At 44.3% G+C, this 24,291-nt stretch overlaps 1 protein-coding gene across 3 annotated transcripts in view; it reads left to right on the forward strand.

The window, feature by feature from the left end:
• The first annotated feature begins 11,754 nt into the window (after window positions 1-11,754).
• Window positions 11,755-24,291, forward strand: part of ENPP2 (ectonucleotide pyrophosphatase/phosphodiesterase 2) — a 73,770-nt gene continuing 61,233 nt past the window's right edge. For 2 of the 3 annotated variants that reach the window (XM_030012359.2, XM_030012360.2), the window contains exon 1: window positions 11,755-11,982. In XM_030012359.2, coding sequence (XP_029868219.1) covers window positions 11,761-11,982 — 222 coding nt within the window. In that variant the 5' untranslated portion in view covers window positions 11,755-11,760. Of the gene's footprint in view, window positions 11,988-24,291 lie in introns of all 3 variants that reach the window. The other variant, XM_030012367.2, reaches the window with a different exon arrangement.

A 24,291-nucleotide genomic window follows, 5' to 3' on the forward strand; every position in this document is an offset into this window, starting at 1 on the left:
ACACAACTTGGCAAGTTGCTGTGGTGTCTGAGTTGTATGTGCTCTTTTGGCTATGTCAATATGTTGCAGAAGAGGTTACAACAACTTAAACTGGAAATGCTCAAAGCCCTAGTGAAGGGTTTGATATCTGAAACATGGAGGAAGATTATGCTCAGGGCACATGCCGTAAATTGAGAGGGAGGAGCTGACACCTCTTTAGCTGGATTTGAGCTTTCCCTGGCTGAGAAGTAATAAGCTGGGAGAAGACCTGAGAAAAAAGTGCATCTCTGGTAGCAGGAAATTGTATTGCTTAGACCTTCTACAGGGGCTCCTTGCTGTACTGTTTCATTCCCTGGAGTGCATGTCATGAACGTGGCTGAGAGCTGTTAAGAAACACAGTGCCAAGAGACAAGAGATGGCATGTAAAGAAAATATGGGTGTTCAGCTCTCACCTGCCCCAGGCCTCTTCCTTGGCATCCCCTTGCAAGCCCATTGCCTCTCTCTGTTCCAGCCTCACAGAGCCCTGTCATGTGCATGTGGACTGCAGAAAAACCCAAAACAACAAAAAATGCCTGGAGAAATGTCTTTCAAACCCTTTGTTTAGTAAAAGGTGGCTAAACAAGTCAACATGATTGCCAGCTTAAATTCACTGTATAGGTCCTTGTCTCTGCTGAGAAGTTTGGGAATCCAGTTGAAAACAAATTGGCAGAAGTAGCATTGATGGTAAGAGATCATGGAAGAACTAAAGCAAAACCTCAGGACATGCCAATAAACATCCATTTCTTGGTATTCCTATACACTTATTTGCTGCTGCTTATGAGCAGCGTGGTGCAGCTAAGAAATCTGATCTCATTCCTCAGGTCCTGCTTAGTCTTCACCCTCCTAGGAAGAGATACGGTGCCATTGACTTGCCCTTGCCTCCTTCATTTAGGCCACCATTCTGTAGTATTTCATCTCATCATACAGCTAATTAAATATGCAAGCACTTATTGTAAATTATGGCCTATCAGTGGGAAAACTCTGTTGCAGATAAGTCTCCAAATTTGCTGCTGTAAATCTTGAACGGCTCATTGACGCGTGGTTAAAACACAGCCGTAAATCTTTTTGTGAGACATGCGGTGAGGAAGGAAACACATGGGAGTTTTTCATTACAGCAGTTACAAGGAAAAGGCTCAGAGCAACTCGTTGCTGCCAATCCAACCCCATCAGTGTCCGAAGTAATTAATGGATTCCTGTTTTTGTACCGTGGCTGGAAAATGATAAAAAGAAACAATCAGGACGCTTTTACCTTGATTCCTGTCACTGAGAAATACAAACACCCATAAAAGCCTTCAGATGTTTTCACTTGAGTTCAAGTCAAACATTGTGAAGTTTATGGTTCCCACCCCCCACTTTTTGATCTGGAGTATGATGTAATCAAACCGTTTGCATCTTTAACTTAAAAGTAGGTGTATAGCTGACATATACCAGCTTTGAAATCTGTTTAGATGCTGCTAAAAATCTGTCCGGTTGCAAAAATTGCCATTGTTTTCAGGAAATCTACACCGAAATATTTTCTCATATTTTTGTATTGTAAAATGCAGACAAAAAGGAGAAGGTGCATGGAGATACACTGCAGAAAGGAGGATATGTGGAGCTGCCACTGTGTCTTTCTGAATTAGGGTATGATTCTACAATTAGTTAATCCAGTACTGCTGAACATGGTGGTCCTGTCGTCCTCCTGCTCCACTTCTGGGGATTCCTGTGCACCAGCCCAGAGCCTCACCTTGATGGGGTGAGTCAGCTTGCTAAATAGCCAGAAACCAAATCCAACCGACATCAGGGGGATAAAAGTGTTTTGTGCCTTTCGGGGATCTAAGTTAAACCCCCTGGGGGCCAAGTGAGGGCCAGAGGTGGTACAAGGAGGGGGCAGAGGTGCCAGCTGGGGGCTGCCAGCCTCCAGACCTGCTCTCGGGAACCAGCGGAGACCTAACCCCCTGGGAGTTTAAGCACTTGGTGGTGTCAAGCACTCAAAGGTACTTAGCAAAAGGTGCCTCCATCGCGTAAAGGACAATGGCACAAAGCCGTGAGCTGGAGGCAGCCGGGATGCCGTGGATTTTGCGAGCGAGTTTGGAAGAGAAAGCCAGCGTGTTTGGGAACTACAAGTGGGAGGCTGTTCCCTGCATGTAGTGTGGGGACGCAGCTATATGAAAGGAGGCATTAATCGTGAGTACGGCTGCAGCACCAGTTCAGGAAAGCTGTTTGGTGCTCGCTTACGTCCCTTCCATTCCATCAAAGCTCGAGCACTTCGCTGAATAAAGGCATATGGGACTAATAAAGCAGATTTAAGGAGATGGAGTCCAGGTGGCAAAAGGGTATAATGGGAAGTGACTTATGGGAAAATGTTGCATTCAAAACTCTTCTGTTGGTTTAGGTGACCCTGTAAATCCAGGCCCTGCTTTTAGTCAATGGGACTACTCATGAGAGCTAAATTGCTTATGTTGCAGGAGTTGAGCCTACTGAAAGGAAGACTTTTCAAGGAGGTCCAAATAAACGTTGTAACTCATGCTTATAGTGCTCTTGTTTTTTAGCACTAACCCAGTTGTGAACACAGCCAACCAATTTGCGATAATTTGTATATTTGGTTGGCATGTGTTTACAGAGGGGAGATCTGGATTTATTTTAAAGAACTACTTTGCCCCTGGTTTCCGTATCCTTACCTTAATCCCTCTCCACAAAAGAAGCTCAAACAAAACCCCCAAAACCTCCCTGCCCCCACTTAACTGAAAACTTGAAAGCAAGCCCTGCACAGTATACCTTTCATATGCACATAGGTACCTTGCAGCGAAATGAGAAACAGCAGAAGAGCTTTGCAATAACCATGACAGAGTGGGCAAGGAAAAAACAAAAGGCCTTCAGTAAAATACTGCTTTGTTAGATCTTAATAACAGAAAAAGTCCCCCTAGAAATAAATCCTCAACATGATTCTCATATGAAAGAGAATCCTTCCACGTTGAAACCAAATGTTCAAAAGCTCTGCTTTGTTTTATTAATGCCCATAATTTATTCTTCTTAGAAAACATCCCTCGCAGGCTGCCAGAGCACTCAGTGTGGTGTACATCATAATAAAAACAACTTAGAAGGCAAAAACTTTAGAACAAAAACAAAACTCTGAAAGCTTTAGTGAATAAAACCATGCAGGGGGGTCTGGAAAAAGGACACAGATGTTGTGAGGAATCAAAAGCAAAAGATAAATTGTAAGCAGGAATATAAACCAAGCTTTGTGAACAAACTGGAGTTGTTCTAAAAGTCTCAAATATGTAAAATTCAAGTCAGAAATCGTTTGTGTAGCCCAAAAACATTCACTGCACAGCGGCTCCTCTCTGCAGCGTCCAAAACTGAACGGGCCAGTTTGCTCTCAGTTTTTTCCCCAGAATCGAGTGCATTTCGATACAGAAGCAGCTGTCAATACCTGCTCAGTCAAGCACTCAGAAGGCCCTAATCCATGTTGCAGTGGGGCTTGTAGCTTCCTTTCACAATGGATTTTCTCTGGGCTTCACTTGAAATGCAAGGATGAGTTGTTCATTCACTTGAAGTAGCTTTTATGCCCCAATTGTAGGTGATAAGAAATAAGAAATTACTATTATTTTTTTCTTCCAAAAAAAATCGACCGATTTCCCTGACCCCCAAAAGATTGAAATGTTTATGTTCTCTCCAGATTGTAACTTTCTTTTCAAGAAGATGAAAATCCAGGCAGTATAGTAATGGTGGCCAGTCTGCTGGTCTTGAATTACAAATGTTGCATGAACAACCCAAGTCATGCCATGGCTGTTGGATCAACAGCTTCTTGCTAGCACAGCAGATGGTGAGTGGTTGAAATTCCTCATCGTGCTTCAAAGGCTGGTCTTATTGTATGACCTGCAAATCCATCTGTGTGTCCAAACCTTGTCCAGCAGTGGGACCCCTTGGAAGTCATCACTCCTTCCTCTGTAAGCCTTTTCTGGCGTTTCTTGACCTCTCAGTTCTGTAGGGTATGTTGGCTGTATTTGTGGCTGGGTTTGTTGGCTACTCTCACCTATGGATTGGTGTTATCATCTGGTACATTGCTCTTAGGTAAAAAGGGTACAATTCATGGGGAGTGTGTAGCTATCCTATTGGTTCATCTTTTTTTTTTTTTTTTTTTTAATTTTATCTGCGTATCCCTTACTCCTAGCGGAATATCTCTTTTCGAGCCTTTACACTCAGGTTTCAACACTGGATTTTCTGTACCACATAAAAGCAGCCTTGAAATCTGTAGTGTTCCCTTTTGGGGCATATATACATCTATATCTATCTATCTATCTATCTATCTCAATTTTCTTGAAGGATTTTATTAACTTGATCCCTAGTTACAATTTGTGAGTTACTGTTTCATTTAAGAAATTTGTACATGTTGTTCAGAATGTGGAATTTGAGATAAATTGTACAGCCTTGGCTGCAATGACCATGAAATGGTGGAGTTCAAGATCCTTAGGACATCGAGGAGGGCACACAGTAAGCTCACTACCCTGGACTTCAGGAGAGCAGACTTTGGCCTCTTCAGGGATCTGCTAGGTAGACTACCATGCGATACAGCCCCGGAGGGAAGAGGGGCCCAAGAAAGCTGGTTAATATTCAAGGATCACCTCCTCCACGCTCAGGAGCAATGCATCCCGACAAAGAGGAAGTGAGGCAAAATCGCCAGGAGGCCTGCATGGATGAAGAAGGAGCTCCTAGACAAACTCAAACACAAAAAAGAAGCCTACAAAGGGTGGAAGCAAGGACAGGTAGCCTGGGAGGCTACAGAGAAATTGTCCGAGCAGCCAGGGATCAGGTTAGGAAAGCTAAAGCCCTGATGGAATTAAATGTGGCCAGGGATATCAAGGGCAACAAGAAAAGCTTCTATAGGTATGTCAATGATGGAAAGAAAACTAGGGAAAATGTGGGCCTTCTCTAGAAGGAAACAGGAGACCTGGTTACCCAGGACATGGCGAAGGCTGAGGTACTCAATGACTTTTTTGCCTTAATCTTCACTGGCAAGTGCCCCAGCCACACCGCCCAAGTCACAGAAGGCAAAGGCAGTGACTGGGAGAATGAAGAACCGCACACTGTAGAAGATGAGGTTCAATACCATCTAAGGAACATGAAAGTGCACAAGTCCATGGGACCTGATGAGATGCATCTGTGGGTCCTGAGGGAACTGGTGGATGAAGTGACTAAGCCACTATCCATCACATTTGAGAAGTCATGGCAGTCTGGTGAAGTTCCTGCTGACTGGAAAAGGGGAAACATAACCCCCATTTTTAAAAAGGGAAAAAAAGAAAACCTGGGGAACTACAGGCCAGTCAGTCTCACCTCTGTGCCCGGCAAAATCATGGAGCAGATCCTCCTGGAAAATATCCTGAGGCACATGGAAAATAAGGAGGTCACTGGAGACAGCCAACATGGCTTCACTGAGGGTGAATTGTGCCTGACAAATTTGGTCGCCTTCTGCAACGAGGTTATAGCATTGGTGGATATGGGAAGAGCAGCGGACATCATCTACCTGGATTTCTGCAAAGCATTTGACACTGTCCCACATGACATCCTTGTCTCTAAATTAGAGACACATGGATTTGACAGATGGACCACTCAGTGGATAATTAATTGGCAGGATGGTCACACTCAAAGAGTTGCAGTCAATGGCTCCATGTCCAAGTGGAGGCCAGTGATGAGTAGCATTCCTCAAGGGGTGGTATTGGGACCAGCCGTGTTTAACATCTTTGTTGGCGACAAGGACAGTGGGATTGAGTGCACCCTCAGCAAGTTTGCCTATGACACCAAGCTGTGTGGCATGGTCAACACGCTGGTGGGAAGGGATGCCATCCAGAGGGACCTTGACAGGCTTGAGAGGTGGACTCGTGCAAACCTCATGAATTTCAACAAGGCCAAGTGCAAGGTCCTGCACATGGGCTAGGGCAATCCCAAGCACAAATACAGGCTAGGTGGAGAATGGATGGAGAGCAGCCCTGAGGAGAAGGACTTGGGGGTGTTGGTTGACAAGAAGCTCAACATGACCCAGCAAGGTGTGTCTGCAACCCAGAAAGCCAACCATATCCTCAGCTGCATCAAAAGAAGCATGGCCAGCAGGTCAAGGAAGATGATTCTCCCCCTCTACTCTGCTCTTGTGAGATCCCACCTGGAGTACTGCATCCAGCTCTGGGGCTCCCAACATAAGAAGGACATGGACCTGTTGGAGTGAGTCCAGAGGAAAGCCACAAAGATGATCAGAGGGCTGGGGCACCTCTCCTATGAAGACGGGCTGAGAGAGTTGGGGTTGTTCAGCCTCAAGAAGAGAAGGCTCTGGGGAGACCTTCTAGCAGCCTGCCAATACCTAAAGGGGGCCTACAGGAAAGATGGAGAGGGACTTTTTACAAGGGCAGGTAGTGATAGGACAAGGGGTACTGGCTTTAAACTGAAAGATAGATTTAGATTAGATGTAAGGAAGAAGTTCTTCACTGTGAGGGTGGTGAGGCACTGGAACAGGTTGCCCAGAGAAGCTGTGGATGCCCCATCCCTGGCAGTGTTCAAGGCCAGGTTGGATGGGGCTTTGAGCAACCTGGTCTAGTGGAAGGTGTCCCTGCCCATGGCAGGGGGGTTGGACTAGAGGATCCTTAAGGTCCCTTCCAACCCAAACCATTCCATGATTCTATGATATCGTACAAGACTAGGAACTTCAAAATGAGGTGGAGCTGTATCTGTGTTAAATTACAGAGATGTTGTTTGGGATAGGGCATAGGGATTGGCTTTGGGCAAGAAAACCAGTAGGGGAAGAGGAGGATAGGAGGTGTAGAAAGCAATGTTTTAGTGATATGGAAAGTAGATAAAGGAGCCATGGTGTCAGCCCTCAAGCCAAGGAGCAGGATCTTGTCTGATGCTGGTAATGCTCTGCTCTCCCCTATGGCCCTTTTCTGGCCTTATCCAGGATCTGGCGTGCCCTGTGTGATGGCCCAAGTGATAAAGCTTTAAGCTATCTCAGCAAGGTCATGCTCTCTCAGAGGAAACCTTCAGCCCACGCAGAGCCTCTTCATATTGGTCAGGGAGAACTGAGCTTTAGTTTACAATCTTTATGATTCTTCACATATCCACACTTCGTCTCCCCGCACATGTTTACCCACAACTACAGTTTATGGCCATTTCTCTTCCATCCCAAAATCCTCATGGCAGATACCCTTGAGGAGATGGATCCTGCTGGTGCAGGTTTCTAAAGCTGTGCTATTTTATAGCTGTTCGCAGCCTGGTATACTCTGGTTAACAGCTCAGGAGGGGAGAATTAATCTTTTGACAGAGGATCTTTAGAAGCTCTGGGTCTGATGACTTTTTGAAGTGAAGATACATTTTTGCATAAACTGAGGATAAAGGATACCATAACATCCCCACTGGTGGGCAAAGTCCAGTGGAAATAAAACAACATTTCATGACAGGAAAAATGTTGTTGGACAGGAGAAGTGGTAAACCTTTGGAGTTTGAGCAAAGCTGTTATGCAGCTGTAATACTGTAAACTAAGGGTTAAGAAAAGGAAAATATGCCAAAGCAAAGCCAGAGATACAAGACCACATCATCCATTCAGATTGCAGAAGGGGTAACTCCAGCCATGCCTAGAAGGTAGCCGGACAAAGTATGTTTTTTCCATTAGCTCAGCTCGTGCAATTATGCTTGTACAGAATTACATATTTCTGCACAGTTCTGGCCACAGAAGCCATTTCTTCATGCTCAGACCTGTTTGCAGGAGGTGAAACTGAGCCGGGACATTGGAGCTGCAGAGAAACTCCTAATGAAGCAAAACCGCATGAGGTTGTACTTTGCAGGGGGTGGATGGCTGGATTAGGCGGTATATTAAGTAATCCCCCGGGATATTTTTCAACAGTAATTCATGCTCAGTCATCAAATGTGGAATAGATTAACAGGAGGAGGGGTTGTATATTTCTTGTAAGTCACAATCTTCTTTTATTCTTGACTATCTACGGTGCGATTTTGTTTTTTTGAAGCGCTGTTTTTTATGGTTGATTTTAGTGCTGTATGACCCATGGCATATCTAACTGCCAGTATAATTTTCTGATGAATTTATTTGCAACAATACTGTTTAAAAATGGATGCAGAAAATGCAAGGATTAAAAGGAGTAATGTTCAAAAGGTCTTTATTTCTAGCAGGCTGGGGCATCTGTAAACACAGCTTTTAAAAATAGGATCTTAATGTTAGCTCCAGAAATCCATATATAGGTGCTCAATGTGTGGCCTGATTTAAGTATATAGCTACTCCCTCTGATTGCACAAGATCAAGAGATGTTCAGATTTCTGATTCTGATGAGGAGAACAGCTGCTTTAAAGCTGAGCCTGTATAATCTTTTCTCCTATGTGGCTGCAGAGGTTCAGTCTCACCCACTATTATCTCCTTACATTCTGAATATTGAAAAAGAAAGAATATTTTTTATTGTTTTCATTAACCTTCCAGTACAGCCTGGCCTGGGCTACATACGAAAGCATGAAACTATGCCCCTCAGTAAGTCTTCTCCTCAGTGCATTTGTTGTAAAATCAAATTTCTGAATACTAATTTCTGAACCTAGTGTACCTGGAAACTTGGTGATTTGGTTTTCATTAGACTGGATGTTTTGCATGATCAAAATAGGACTTTGGGGGTTTTTTAATTCCTCATCCAAGACTTCTAATCCACTGCCTGTCCAGCTGAGCTGCCCCTTCAAATGTGAAGTAGCTGCCTGCGACACTTGGACATTTCCTAAGTGCAGCAGCTACATTCCTGTGCATGTCCAGCCCTGCCCTGATCTGAGCAGCTTGTATCTCACTGCTGCCTAAAGCCAAGTCCAGAAAGCTGATCCAACAGCTCTGGTCATAGCTCACTGGGGATGCGCCGCAGGGAGAGGATGTTTGATAAAAGCAGTGATGGCCCCAGTCTGTGAAAGAGTGGCGGTGGCACTGCACAGACCCCCTCTTAGGGATCTTAACTAACTCTTTAGATTTATACATATAAAAAGGATGTGTTTATGGGTAGAAATCCATTCCTAGAGCCCTTCCTATGCCTTTTGGGCCAAGGACGGGACACTGGCTTCCACTTGCAGCATTGTGCATTCTTCTGACCGTGCCCTGCCCCGGGCCACTGCCCCTGCTTGAACTGTGCTAGTTAGTGTGCGTTAATTCTGATGAAGCATTATCTAAAGCAATACCCACTGCTCCCCATGACATCTAGAGACAGCAGCTTCTGTTTTCCTAAATTGCCTGAGTTTGTTTATGCGAATGAGAGAGAGTTGACTAAGATTTATTTTAACTGAGTATGACTCAAAGAAGTCAAAAGCCATATGACCAAGAATGTTGTGGTGTTAAACAAGGGTACGGATCTACCAAAGTACTTTTAGATTGCAATGAATATATTGGGAAATACTAAATCATGCTAGTTCTTGCGAACCATGCTGAAACGAGACTAAGTGAGGAAGCTTGTGCTTGTCGCCAAATACAGGTAACATATAAACTCTGTAAATGTGGAGAAATCATTTGGTTTGTTATGTAAACATGTCTTTATTCAGCAAAGCACTTGTAACAATGTGTTTAAGCCCCTCTGGTGTAGAACAGATGTCTTTTCCTGGGGCAAAACATAATTAGAAGTGATAAGCTGAAGTTTAAAAAAATGAAAAATTATATTAAAGTCAGATGGGGATCAAAGGATAAAATATTGTCAACGGCACGGCAGGCTGCACATTAACTTCTAAGGGAAGTGATAGGCATCTTCTTTTAAATGGAATTCAAACGAGTATTAGGGAGCACAATGCTGGGAACAGCCTGCTATGAGGTGGGGAGATCTTTTGTGAATTTGCTAATTAGTCTTTTCTTCTTAGGTACTTTTTTTGCTCCCTTGCGTTAAGATGTTCAGATACATTCCTTCTAGATATTGCAGAATGTTTATTTTTGTAAATATTTGCTTGCATTTAGTACTTCTATAACTCTAACTGGATTCATATCTAAAATTATTTGACCTGACATGCAAAAATACTGACATTGTATTTTAAGATTTCTAAATCAAACACTTGAAATCTGTTTGCTTCTATGGTCTCTGTGCATTATCATGTACTCCGTGCTGTCTTTCCAACAGGAGCCCTGTTTCATTTACAATACAGGACCCACTACCTATTCAGCAGCTCCTCAAAGCTTTGATTTTATCCTTGTTTTCAGTGTTCCTTCTCTTGAAGGACTGATGATGAGGAAAGGGGCTGTGGGGAGCAGGGAGGATGGACAGGGAGTCCGTAGGGAGATTTCACAGTGGGGTTTGATTTTGTTTGGGGAATGGGGCAGGATTTATTTCAGGACAAGGAATCCCCTTCCCCAGCATGCACAAGCACATACTTTTTACAGGAGAGTTGTGGGCTCTGCATGCAGCTGTGCTGGGGGTGGGGGGTGGATGTATGATGGACAGACCAACATGACCCCATTCCTGGATCCCGTTGTGACTGTGAGCACCTTTTAGAACTCCTTTGCCTCGAAATAAACCTACAGTGTGACCCATGGTCTGTAAGGGGCTCAAAGACACCCAGAGAAGATGATCTTCAGAGAGCTCAGCCATTAAGTGTGAGCAAGTTGCACACAGTGCTGAGCATAGACAAAGGTCTCTCAAAGATTTATAACTTGACCAAATCTGGCTGGAATTTGGTAGGGATGGATGAACATATTCACTTAACAAAGGCCATTCTTCCCTGGTCCCCCAAATCCAATCTGTTACTCTAGGGTATGTAAGCCTGAGATCTGTTTATGGAAAGGACAGATAATTTTGTTTAACATTAGTATAGCAAAGTATACATCCTTTGTTTTAAGCTCAGAAATGTTCAGCGTATTTTGCCTTAAATTAAAAATAGGTTAAAAACCCCAACTCTTTCCAGCACAAAATGTCAGTGCAAATGTTAGTTTGTCAAAGCAATAAACAGCAAAAATCAAGGTCCTATGAAGGAAAATTTGGCTAACCTTAAAGAGGCACACTGCTATTAACCTTCCCTATAACCTAACAAAGAATCGCTTTGAGGGACCTTCCTTTCACCTGCCACAGCTGCAGTGTTCATTGTCGTATCCCAATGTAAGGGTGATAAACTCCATCTTCACCCCCCAGCCTAGCTATAGCGATATTTGGATTTCATGCGTGCTATGTATTGACAGCTTCTATTTTATATCCAGTTAAGTAGGAAGCCTTCAAAATACTTAAAAATCACAGTTACAGTAAATGAATTTATAATAAATAAGTCACTCCAATCCATTAAAAATCCAAAGGCTCTGCTGTTCTTACCTGGATGCATAAATTTAAAATTATATGCACTCTAGCAAAGGTGGCCTGAGCTTGGAAGTGCCTCATAGGCTGGCTCAGGACATGGGATTGGAAGTTAGGGTACTCTGGTTTTGTAGTTAAATTCCTAAAAGCAGATAAAAGCACTCTAGTTAGCAGATTCTGGTGAAGAACTATGAAAAGTGAAGACAATAACCCTATCCATTACTGAATAGCTCTATTAAATGATCAGAAAGAGCTCAGTACCACCTTGTTATCTGCACATGACCTCTCCTGAGGCATCCGTGGCAAAAAAATAAAAAAGAAAGGGAAAAAAAGGACAGATTAAGCAAGCGCCTCAGACCGCTGCATTTGAAAGCAGAGCTTCAGGACAGGGACGCTTTCCATAGAGTCATTTCAGGCAAAGGTCACATGTGTGCATATAAAATCATTCCTGAAAGCAGCGCCTTTGTCCCCCAGCTATCTCCCAATGGAGCCATTGTCCTGCCGGGGCAGCTGGCACCCTGACTTCAGCCGTGCTGCATCGGGGTCTGAGGCCCAGGGTGGGCAGGCAGCCCCCCGAGAGCTGGCCGGGGGCCAAGGCAGCCCGCGACCTCCCTGGGCAAGCGCATCGGCCAGGAGCCACTGCCGGGGCCAGTGTGAAGGGAAGCTTCCAAGTCAAGCTTCAGTCATGGAGAAAAAAGACCCGCTGGTACGGTAGGCGCATCTTCCCTCCCCTTCCGCCCCGTGTGTTTTTCTGGCTTGTTAAAGTAGTCTTAAATAAATATAATTACAAGCAAAGTCAGGCTATGAAGTAGCAAGAATGTGTTTTTGCCAAGTGCAAATTGGATTGGGATTTGGCAAGTTGGAAGCCCTTTCAATGTGCATTCAGGGGCGATGTTGGAAGTGCTCTGATTCATAACTACAGTAGAAAGTATTACTTAATGCACAGAGAAGAAAATGTATTTTAAAAACCATAGTAGATCTCTTATAGCTTGTTTTGCTTTCTGAAGATGTCTTCTCTCTTAGCCTTTTTAATATAAACTGCCTTTCATATATATATATATATATATATATATATATATATAGTTACCTTTTAGCAATGTTAAAATTGGCATCCAGCACAGGCACAAGCAAAGTATCTTGTGTTTTCTTTGTATTTACCTCCTACAATATTAATATTATGCAAGTACATAATCATGAGTTTAAAACTCCGACATCACTTGGCTTTTGATTTATATTAAAATTTCCAGTGTCTGGAGCTTCACTGGCAAAGTCCTGGTCTTAAAGGCAATCTGTCTAGATAAGGTTCCTATTATAGGCATCTCTACCTAAGCCTTTTTCTCCAGAGGAAATATATGGATTTCTTTAATCAGGGCAGTAACACCTCAAGGATCTGTAATTTTTTTCATAACTCCCTATGCCACAAATGTAAAGTGCTGATTAGAAAGGCAAGTTGATAAGAAGTTAATAAAACAGTGCATGCCTTGTAGTTCCCCTCCATATGGTTGGACTCATAATGATTTTGGTTGCTCTGATTTTGAAGTATTAATCATTGGGTCCTTCTTCTGAGTCTCTTTTGCTTCTGATTTGCTTAGATTTTAATTATGATTTGCTTCTAATTACTACTGCTCTATGGAAGCTTCCTGTCAGCATGCGTCAGTGCTGTGCAGGCTGCTCCTTATTGCCACCACATCTGTGATGGAAACGCTGAGCTCTGCAAGTTAAAGCAAGGCGCTGACTTGTCAGATTCAAGAATAGAGCATTTCTGTTGCGAAGCAGGTATTGCTCCCTTTCTTTGAAAGACTGCGTTACCGGAGCGGTGTCTGTCTGCAGCTTCCACGAGTGCCCCAGCCCTCTGCGCTGGATGTGCTGTGGGGAGGTGGGCTGGGGGCCAGCAGATTAGGACCTGGTGGGTAAGGAGAGGTAGCGGGGCAGTGCCTGTACCTAAAAGAAAGAAGAGGCCGACTCTGCCCCTAACATTGGCTGCCCACAGGTGACCTGCTCAACTGTTCAGGGATGGCTACGGATATTTTTAGATTACGAAAGAGCTTCTCATGAAGCCTAAGGCTGTAGAAATGTTTCCTCCTAGCAGGTTGGCCTGTATAGGATGTTAAGAAAACAAAACAGTGGTCCATTTGTGTAGCAATATTTATTCTACAAATTCTTGCCTTATTGCAGAGGATGTAATATGATGGTTAAACTATGAGTTTAAAGTCACTACATTGGGGAGGTTTCCAATTATTCATCGAGGATGCCAGCTGAGTTTGAATGCCAGATAGCTAAAGATATGTTAGCATCATTCTTCAAAACTGCAGCTGCTAATAACAGCGCTCACATAGCAGCCTTTACCCAAGGACGCCAAATGTAATCCTCTGACATTAGTTGAACTGGAAGTGGAGGTAATGAATATTTCTGAGAGATGAATGAAAGGTGGTGGCATGAGACTGCCTCTGGCAAGGCTGGGGCTAGCACCACCTCGTCTGAATTCCCATGCGCTATTTTAAGTACTCATTTATGGCGCTTCACCAAATTAATGGGTCGCTTATAGAAACAGAGCAAAACCTGTTATTGGCGACACACCAGTAACACAAACTGGTTTTCATGTGCTTGCAAAGCTGGTGGCATCCTTGACCTCTGCTGCACCTTGCTGGACAAGGGCTTTTGAACGTCCCAGTGGTGCTTTCCCCATGCCTCCCACGCTAGCCCAGCTGGGATGCACCCTCCCTTGGGCTCATCACCGGGTGAAATGATGACTATGTTTGCAGTGTGTTAGACCAAATGATCTCATAGGCTTTCTTTGTCTCAAAACCCATGAAACTGTGTGTGCTCCACACATTTAGAGTAAAGGAGAACGGGGTCACTGTCACTTCAATACAAAAAGAAATGTAAACATATTAAATAAATACATATGGGCTCTATCAGCATTGGAGAACTATTTTGCTGTTGTGTGCTGTTTAAATTTCATTGCTTAGAAGTTCCAGTTGCTAGTGCTGTACATGAAAAATTGGATGAAAAGAGATTAGAAATACAAAATAACAGCAGGTATGCTCAGCTCCTGTCTTCTCGCCCTGAGCCAGACAGAGCTTTTCTCCTATTGCAGATGGACCTTCCTTACATCTGTGACTGGGAGATAAATTGTATCCTCAAATGCCTCCCCTTCTTATACAATTCCTGTCCAGCCGCTCTCTTTTCATTTCTGTGGGAGACTTCGTGCCCTCCTTCCACTATTTTTATTGTGAAGTGCCTCAAATGTTTAATCTATAAGCTTTCTTCTTTACCTAATTTCATAATATCTTGTAGAGATTTGTAATAGGAAGCTGTTGTGGGTTGACCTTGGCTGGCTGCCAGATGCCCATCCAGCCGCTTTCTCACTCCCCTTCCTCAACAGGACAAGGGGAGAAAATAAGATGGAAAAGCTCATGGGTTGAGATAAAGACAGGGGGATCACTTACCAATTACCGTCATGGGCAAAACAGACTCGACTTGGGGAAAATTAACTTAATTTGTTGCCCAATGAAATAGATGTAGAAAGTGAGAAACAAAACCAAAAAATTAAAACAGCACCTTTCTCCCCCCCCTCCTTTTCCCAGGCTCAACTTCACTCCTTCATTCCTGACTCCTCTACCCACCACCCCGAGAGGCATGGGGGGTTGTGATCAGTCCATAACAGCCCCTCTCTGCTGCTCCTTCCTCCTCACACGTCTCCCTGCCCCAGTGTCGGCCCTTCCCACGGGCTGCAGTCCTTCAGGATAAACCCACTCCACTGAGGTCTCTTCCACGGGCTGCAGGGGAATCTCTGCTCCGGCACCTGGAGCACCTCCTCCCTTCCTTCTTCATGACCATGGTGTTTGCAGGCCTGTTCCTCACAGTTTTCCCCTCACTCCTCGCTGCCTGCACAGCATTTTTTACCCTTTCTTCAATACGTTTTACCAGAGGCACCACCATCTTGGCTGAGGGGCTCAGGCGTGCCCTGCGGTGGGTCTGTTGGAGCCGGCTGGGACCGGCTGGAACCGGCCGTGTCCGGCCCAGGGCAGCCCTGGCCTCTCCTCACAGAGGCCGCCCTGCAGCCACACTGCCAGCGCCTGGGCATGGACACCCGGTACAGAAGCCTTAAATCTTGACCTCATATTTATAAAAATAATGCACAGTTTTACCTGTTTCTGGACTTTCATCCTCTGATCTTCTGTTTCCATGTATTTTTTGGCTATTTAAAGTTTTTAACCTGAAAGCCTTCTCGTTTTGGAAGTTGTCTCTGGCTTTGCTATCACTCACTTCTTCGTTGGCTTTTGGTTTGGTTTTTTGGGTTTTTTTTGAGGAGTTCTTGGGAATTTGTCCTTCACATAACCTTATTTTTTCCTCCCATGTAATCTGGTGAGAAGCCTGCACATCATATATGGATCACGGCCAGAGTTGTTCCTACCATTCTTCTCCTAAACCCTCCCTCCCATGGCAGCTACCTCCCATCCCCATTACTGCAATTTCCCATTTTATTCTCTAAACAGCAATTTATTTCTTGCTGCTTGTTAAATAGCATGTTCAGCTGAGGTCCTTCCTCTTACGCCTGTGGTGCTCCAAGAACTTGGGATATATGAACCGTCCCAGGTAATACCACTTTGTTCATAGAGGCTTTTTGACCTAATGCCAAATTTCAAGCTTCTGGCTGTGTATTGGCATGTGTCGAAATGCAGGTAGCTGTAGGGACAAGGCAGGGCGTGCTTCTTAGGCTGCTGGGCCACACATGTGCTTAGCCAGGACTAACCCATGAGGAGGTGTTCCCAGACAGGTCCATACACTTGTGTTTACACACAAGCCATCCCACCAGGTCATTCTTTTGCCAGACACGGATAATTTGCAAGGGGGAAATGTGTGGAGTGGAAGAAAGGATGCTTTTACAGCTCTGTCCATGCTGTAGCAAAAGTTGTCAGAGTCAGTGCAGGCAGGACATCTCTGAACAGGCTCCACACAGAATCACTCCAGGTTTTACAGAGCGCCCTGTGCAAATCTGGGACAGAATTTGGACACTTCCCTCAGCACTTTGCAAACAGCGTAACAAAGCAGAGGGGAGGAATACAACCTAGGGACACCCCATCCCACACCCTGTGTTTTCAATGACTTGACTCCAGCAGCTCAGCTCTGCAGAATTGCTCCAAACTGCCCTATTTAAATGCGAGTCCTTGAGACTGGAGAGATTTTGATGCAGCAGGATGCACCAGCACTCTTGATAAATAGCAATAAAAAGGACAAAGACAATAAAGTGAATTTCAAGGTAGAACTTACTATCTTCAGAGTATTTGCTCACCTACTGCTGTATATTTCCCCTTGCAGAAGAAGCTTTTTAGTCATATTAGATGTATGTCCCTGGAGCTGTTGATGAATATGACAGGTTGAAAACCTTTTCCAGCCATGGCAGGAGAACGAGGGAATGGGCCAAGGGACGGTGGGGGTTGCTGGAGCTGGGACAGGATGGTGGTGAGGAACCCATGTTGTTGCAGCAGCAGAGGGACCGGGGGATCAGCCCTGCACCAAATTCAGTGTTGGGGCTACCAAAGCTGGCACAGAGGAACTCTGATTGCAACTGCAGGGACTGTAACAAATTGCCACCCCTCTGGCAGCACCAGTCCATGGTTTGGTATTTCAGCATCAGCCTCAGATGTGAGTGGGATGGTGGGAATAGGCCTGGCCCTCATCTGTATCAGGATCAGTGAAGGATGTTGGGTGCAATACTTAAAGACTTCATAGGCTGTATAAAGAAAAAACAGGGTTTGGTTCAGCCACCTTTGGAAAAAGAAGAGTATGAGATTGTGGCTGTGGTCTGGTACCTGCAGCAGGTGACATTAGAAGCATGTGGCTCAGCCCAGGAGAGTTATGGTTTCCTCAGTCATTTTGGGTATTCCTTAAAGGCTTTCTTTGCACCCCTAAAAGGAATTTTGTCTGAGACAATCAAAAACATCCTGTGGATGAGAAAAATGGCCACTACGAGGGGGTGAGGAGAAAATGTCCTGATGAAAAAACACTTTGTAAGTAATTGAGTTGCTATCACCTGTAAATGCTTGCTTTCCTTTCTTTCCATGCTGAGGCTGCACAGCTAAGGTGGCAGTGAAGACAATAGGCAAACCCCAGACAAAGTCACCCCTCCCAGGTGGGACAGAGGGAAGGGATGCTGCTATAAAATTGGGTGAAATTCCCTTGGAGCTGATGGCCCTTCATTCAGGATAAATGTAAGAAGCCCTTAAGTGCTTCTTGGATATCGAAAACAATAGGATTCCTTTCCCTGCTCAGGGAAACAGCATTTTTTTGTACTTTCTCTGTAAACGACAGGATTGTACCAAAGAATCACTTGATGCCACAATCTGAGTCCTCTCTTAAAGAAACAACCTGAAGGGTCCCAATCTCAGCTGGCTGCCGAGTCCAAAAGGATTAATTACTCAGGGCATTTGTGCTTGACCACATAAATTCAATACACCTAAATAGGCTCTAATTTTTTGATGTTCCTTAATGTATATTGGACTTGTGGGGTAGAGTACAGCTGAAACAGAGCATTAACAATAAATAGAGCAGAGATCACAAGGATGCTTTCCTCCCCCCAAGGCCCACAATAGAGGGAACAAGAAGGAAAGATTCTCTTCTGGAATCTCCAAAGCTCTGTTCTCCTAATATATTTTGTCTCTTTTCACCCCCAACACTAAGATGTCTTTTTATGCCCTTCCATTGCTCTGCCCAGCCAACCCAGCATTCCCCACAGATGGTAGGAGATGGCTGTGACAGTCATGGGATACCGGGTGCCATTCATCTACCGTGCTGTCCTGGCAGTTGCTGCTGGCAGCGTCAGGCCTGGTTTATTTGCTGAAGCTGCAACCTCTCCAAAAGCCTCCCACGCCTCTGCCCTGTGCCCCCTGTCCTGCAGTCTGACTGCACTTCCACCTGCCCTTATACAATGGGGCTTTGGAGTTGGCTTATTTGTTTTACTTATAATGCATCAGAGTAGGAAGCAAGGAAAGCAGAAGCTTTCCTAGTGTCATTTTTTTAATCCAATACCTCTCAAAACCATGCTGAATTATCTGCAGAGTCAAGCTGATGCTTCGGCAGGCTTAGGCTGCCTACAAGCAGGGGTATGAACATGAGGTTATAGTCCGATACTCATTTTCAAAACAGCTGTCATGGCTTAAGCTACCACAGAGGAAGCTTGTTTGTGCTCCTGCTCTGTCTCAGTGCAAAGTGAACCTGGTTTGCCCCAGGGGTAGGGGTACTTCTCTGCTGACTTCAGCTGTCACCTGAAGATATTGCTGCTCCTTGCCTGTTTCCATCGTCCATCCTGGCTTCTTTACCCAAAGGGGTTTTTTTAAAGGTGATTTAATCATAGTGTTCCTCAGCACCAGGCTGGAGGACAATCACCCAAGCAGTGAAACGCCTATAGTCAGTGTGGTGCAGCGGGGAGGGAGAAGCAGCTGGGCTGGGCAATTCCTCACCCAAAAGGATGAAATGTTGAGTTTGCACACCTGAGCAGGGACAGCAGGCACTGGAGGCCTTTCCTTCAGCTAGCAAAGCTATTGCTAGAAAAGGAGTGTCTCCACTCTCTTCACCAGAGCGGGAGTTTACTCAAGTCCTTTTTACATGGGTTAGATCAGATGTTGCCTTCAAAGGTGTTTGGTTGCAGCATCTTGGAGAAGGGGGAGGAATGGACAGTGAAAGGACGCTAAATTAAATAGTCCCAGCTGTTTTGCAGGCTCTCTGTGGATGCCCAGGAACATCTGTCTCTGCCCTGAGAAACTTCAACAAACATAATTTGAAGCTGACTTTACTCTTGTCTGCTGTGAAAAAGAGATTTACTGGGGTGGGGAGCCTTCTGTGAAGGCTGACCAAAGCAGAGCTGCTTTTGGTTTACAGCAGTCAGCAATCACTAAACCAAAGAACCTATTATTTCTGAAAATCTTGTATTGCTAGATGAAAAAAAAAAAAAGAAGTTAAACAAAACTTAATTCAGTAAGATTATTTGCTTTAAAATATTGAAGAAATCTATCAATATTTAAGTGGCCAGATTTTCACTACAGTCTACTTGTTCAATCCATTAAAAAAATGCTTCTTTACTCCTTTCCAAAGTTTTATGCTGCAAAGGTGAAAGAAGTATTTACTTCAAAAAAACCCCTGATAATCCTTATGCAAACCCATGCTAGCACAGGATTGCATATTTTTGATTTCTAGCACTTTCCTTCATTTTTTTTATATTGCATTCCTGCAGAGCTTGAAATTTATTCAGTTGCACATTATGATGTGGGTTTTAAAAAAAAAATCCAGCAAGGGATCACATTGTTTTGTTGTTGAAATGTTGCTTATACTTTTCTCACCTGTAGAAAACAGGAGTACTGTTCCAACAGGACGTTTTTCCCTTTGTATTTACATTTGTCATCTTTGCACTTGGCTGTAATCAGAAAAAAAAGCTGGCATTCAACTAAAGTGGTGGTGACACGGTTCAACTTAGGAAAATTTGTGATGCTGGGAAAGTGGCCCATCTGTCCGAAATGACCTCAAAAGTAATATGCAATTGTTTTACACTTTTGTGCTTTGCCCTTGAAACAGGCAGCAGCAGATGCATGTTAAGAAACGGGGAGAGCTGAGCGTATGCTGCGGTGACACTGCTCCCCTGGGAGTAGCAGAGAGTTGGGGGGCAGAGAAGAGCTTGTCTGTGCTCTGCCCTCCGCTCCCCTGGCCACGGGATGCTGCTTATTTACAGAACCCGGCTTGGGGTTCAGAAGCGGTAGCAGTTTGCAGCAAGCCGTGTCTCACAGACATGCTGCTTCCAGGGCTGAGGACCAGAGCGGGGAATTCATCCAACTGCAAAATCTATCAAAGGCAGGGAATTTTTTAACCTGTTTTGAGTCGCAGTGTGGCCCTAGGAATGGTTGTTCGAGGTGAGAGGGGTAGAAGTGATGGCAAGGACTGTTCTGAAGGAAAAGGGCAGAAAATCCAGTTATTTCCAAGTTAATCAAATACCTCCGAACAGCTGGGGATAGCTTAAGCTTGTGTAAGTTATAAAGATGTGTCTTTCAACTATGAGATAAATGAGTACCCCCAAAGGGAGTTGCAGATGGGACTAAGTTTGTGACAGTGTTAGTTGTGTCCTCATTTTATGCATTTTTCTTTGAGCAAAAGCCTGTACAGTTCGTATTGTATCCCTCTCCACATAAGTGTTCATGGGGCCACTCAGTGAATCAGATAAGGCAGCTTTTAATAATTGTTATTTTTCTTTTTCAGAGGACATCTCTTCCTCATTGGCTGTCCTACTTTCTTCAGGATTTTTTTTAATAGAGTATTTCCTTGTCTTTATGCTGGAGTGATTGCATTTAGTGGTGCAGTCTTGCAGTCCTTATGCAAATAAAATAGCTGGCACTTGAATCGGACTTGTGTTCATGTCTTAACTGCAACACTGCCACAGCCTGTTCTATGTTCATGCATTCATTTACTGTGCCAAAAAAAGCTTTCATAGGTGCAGACACTTATAGGTCACCATAACAGCAGCCAGTTCTTCACTCTTGAGATGCCTCCTTATGCACAGAAACAGGAGGAAAATGTGCCCACGTGAAGGCATGTCCCTATTTGTTGTGGGGGAATCCTGTTTCCAGTCTGAGCCTACTCTGCGTTTTCCCCGGAAGAAATATTGGTGCTGCAGAGCATGGATGTCCAAAGCCTCAACTGCAGGCAAGCTGAGAACAAAATTCCTAGTAACATATCTCTTTAAACGGAAATCAAATAAGATTTTGCTATTTAGAAAGTATCAGTGGGGTTTTTTAGATTAATAAGAAGAAAAATATTAATTAAAATACTTCTTTCTTGATCCAAATACCAAAAACATTTTAAAAAAAGACATTTCAAACAAACAAACAGAAACTTTTGTTTGGCAAAGAAAACAAACTCAAAGTAAACAAACCAGTATTAATTATATCCACATTTTACTTGTAGGGAAGAGATTAGCACTTGGAAATTTTTTAATCATATCCAAGCCTTGAGCTTGAAAAGTGTGCCAAAATAGAGTTTGGGCTGAGGGTAAACGTGATTAAGTAAGAGAGATATGTCACAGGATTATTGTAGAAGTCCCCACAAGAAGTTTTATATACCCAGGAAATTCAAAGCTAATATTCTACTGAGAAAGGTAAAGGATGGTACAGGATGTACATATAAGTTATACAAAGAAACTAGGAATATGACTTGAAGTCTAGAAAACCTGCTTTATTGCATCTTTAAGCAGCTTTCCCATCTTTGTTTTTGTTTTTGCTATTTTTCTTTTTTAGCTTTAACTCATTGTTTCTAAAGGGCTGTGGTTTTTGTGGGACAGAATAGATTGTATCACCTGTAAAATTCAAATAAATTAACAATGATTGTGTGTGGCGCATGCAAGGCACCATGCAAGGCCCTTGAGACCTCCAGACTACTGTCAGGCGGTAGGTGGGTGATTTTCACACCACTAGAAGCCTACATCTCTTTTAAAAAGATGGATTTAAAGCTGTTGATGGGCACCTGCGACACCCGTCACCATCTCAAGCGGTGGAAAGCAAGGATGAGGACCTGAAGACATACTTAGCCTCTCATGAACTGCATTAAAACCACAGACGGCCTCTTTGGCTCCGTGGTTCACTCATTCATATCCTCCACGAAGAAGTGATTTTTCGTCATGGAACAGTTTTTATTCTGCAGCATACTAAAATTTTTATATATGATTATCTTAAGAAATATAGTTCTGAACTCAGTGCATTTTAGCGAAGTACTTGTGCTGCTTCGTAATAATAGTAATATTGTCCAGAAACTGAATTGGGAAAGCGTTAGTTTCTTTGAAGGTGATGAAGGTATACATGTTGGACCAGTGTTAATGCTGTTGCTGTCACGTGTACAATTCACAGGGAGAAGGGTAATACCCTGTGTTGGAGCGATTGGTCTATTAGCTGGGAGGAGAGAGACATGCATTCAGGCACTCAAAGCTTTCTTCAGGACACTGAAAACTTCTCTCCTTTTTCCAGCTAACCTAGCTGCTTTGATAAAAGATGTGACCTCGCTTATAAACCTTGCTCGCCTGGTGTGCAGGCACAAATGGTGACTGCGTGTGTAGGGTACACTTGAGCTAAGGCCCCTCCACAGCCATCAGAGGCAGCTTCAGGAGCTGCAGTGCTGTCACCAAATCCACAGCCCTCTTTTAGCTACTGAAGCTGTTGTATCTGATATGGGGTGTGGGATAATTTATTTCTTTACTGCATCATGCCCTCCTTTTTTTCCACCAGGCTACTGACCTGGGTTTCAGTCCTCATCCCAGAGAGTACACAAATGTTCTACATGAGGACTCAGGTCCTCCGTTGGCTGGCGGTTCCTCTTCTCTCTCTGGGTAGGCAGAGCATGTAGGCTCAGTTTCGGACAGGCATGCACCAAATACACCTGTGTTTTGTGCAGGACGTGTGGTTTGGTAGGTGTTCTGGGAGAACACTTTCAGGAGGGTGAGGTGAGGAGGGATGCGACGTGCTTTGCTGGTCGTCCTCAGTGAGGTTTGGGCTGGATCCGGGTGCTCACTTCCCAGCCCTGTGAATCCCACAGGCATTATGTAGGGTACTCAGAAATGTTGATGGACCTATACGTGCCTAAGGCACTTGGTGCCTCAGGGGTTGTGCTGCAGCAAACTGCAATTTTGAAGACTTTAAGTTGTCTATGATCGTCCCTGAGGGTCTGGCACCCCTTCATGGATCTTTCTGGCCAAGAAAGTCATCCTCAGCACACTCCTCCAGTGCAGCAGGCACTATAGTTTGCATACCTTTCCCCTCAGGGCGGTAATGAGCAGACAGATAATTGGTGACTGTTAGTCAAGCCTCAAGGTGCTGTCAGGTGGTGTTTTGAGGCACTGCGGTGAGGACGGTGTACTTTCATGAGCACAGCCTGGTTTGTGGGTCTTCCTAGTGTCATGAGGTAGCAGCAGGCACGGCGATGCAGCTCCTTACCAGTCGGTCCTGTGCCCTCTGCCAGGGAAATTGCCTTCTTGACAAAATGCAGTTTTTACGTGTGTAAGAGAAAAAGATGCTTGCAGAAGCTTCTGCAACTTTCACAACATGTTCTAAAGTGCAAGGAAGGGATGGTCTGACCCTTGTCTATGCTAATATCTTCTTTTCCTCTATACTCTGCCTACCGCCTTAATGCATCCATGTGAACATCTGTGTCCTTTCCTACCCTTTATGATCAGATCGTAATTTTTTGTTTCCCAGCCAGCTTGCCGACCATTTGAAATCTGTCACTTGCTGGAACGTTTTGCCTCCCTCAGGTAAGGAGGATTTCTCAGTAACCCTGTTGTGAGGGTTTCAGTGGTACTCTTGCAAACTGAGCAGATAACAGATCCCTCGTCCTTCAGCAACTCTGTATTTTTTCCTGCATACCCAGGCTGTACAGTCACATTTCTGGGCTCCTGTATTTGGCTGTAGCCTGGATTCTGGGCTGATCTCTGCTGAGGGAGTCCTCACTGCTGCCCCTGGCTGGCTTTGCTATCCTTTTGCTGCCCTTGCCCTCACACTCTCGCTTTCCCTTCCTTCTCCGCCTCATTTATCAGTCACTGCGCTGGCTGAGTGCCAAAGATATTTGGTTTTGGTCTATAAAGTCCTATAAAAATATGGTTTAAAGTCCTTTATACACAGGAATCAGCTCTTCTTGTTATATTGTGCCTCTTTGGTTTTGCTAAAAACCCTCAGGGTGTTTTCAGCGAGGTACCCACATCTTCCTATGTTCACTTAGGCTGCTGGAAGCTTATTTGGTTTCACAGTGCTTGTATCTGAGGAGGCTTGATGTGGGTACTGCTTGAATTTCTATAGTTTATCAAAAGGTTTTGTTCTTTGAAATTGCTATTTCATGGACCTGGCTAACTGTTTTTCTTGGCCACAACTATATGTGGAAGCTGTGTTTGGAGGGGTGAGAGCTCTGGGACAATTTAGAGAAGTCCTTCACCTTTCTGCCTTTCATACTGCTGTCAAGCGTACTGGAGGATTTTATCCTAGTCCCCCAG

The sequence above is a fragment of the Aquila chrysaetos genome, chromosome 4 (genome assembly GCF_900496995.4).
Source record: "Aquila chrysaetos chrysaetos chromosome 4, bAquChr1.4, whole genome shotgun sequence".
In the NCBI taxonomy this organism is placed as follows: Eukaryota; Metazoa; Chordata; class Aves; order Accipitriformes; family Accipitridae; genus Aquila; species Aquila chrysaetos.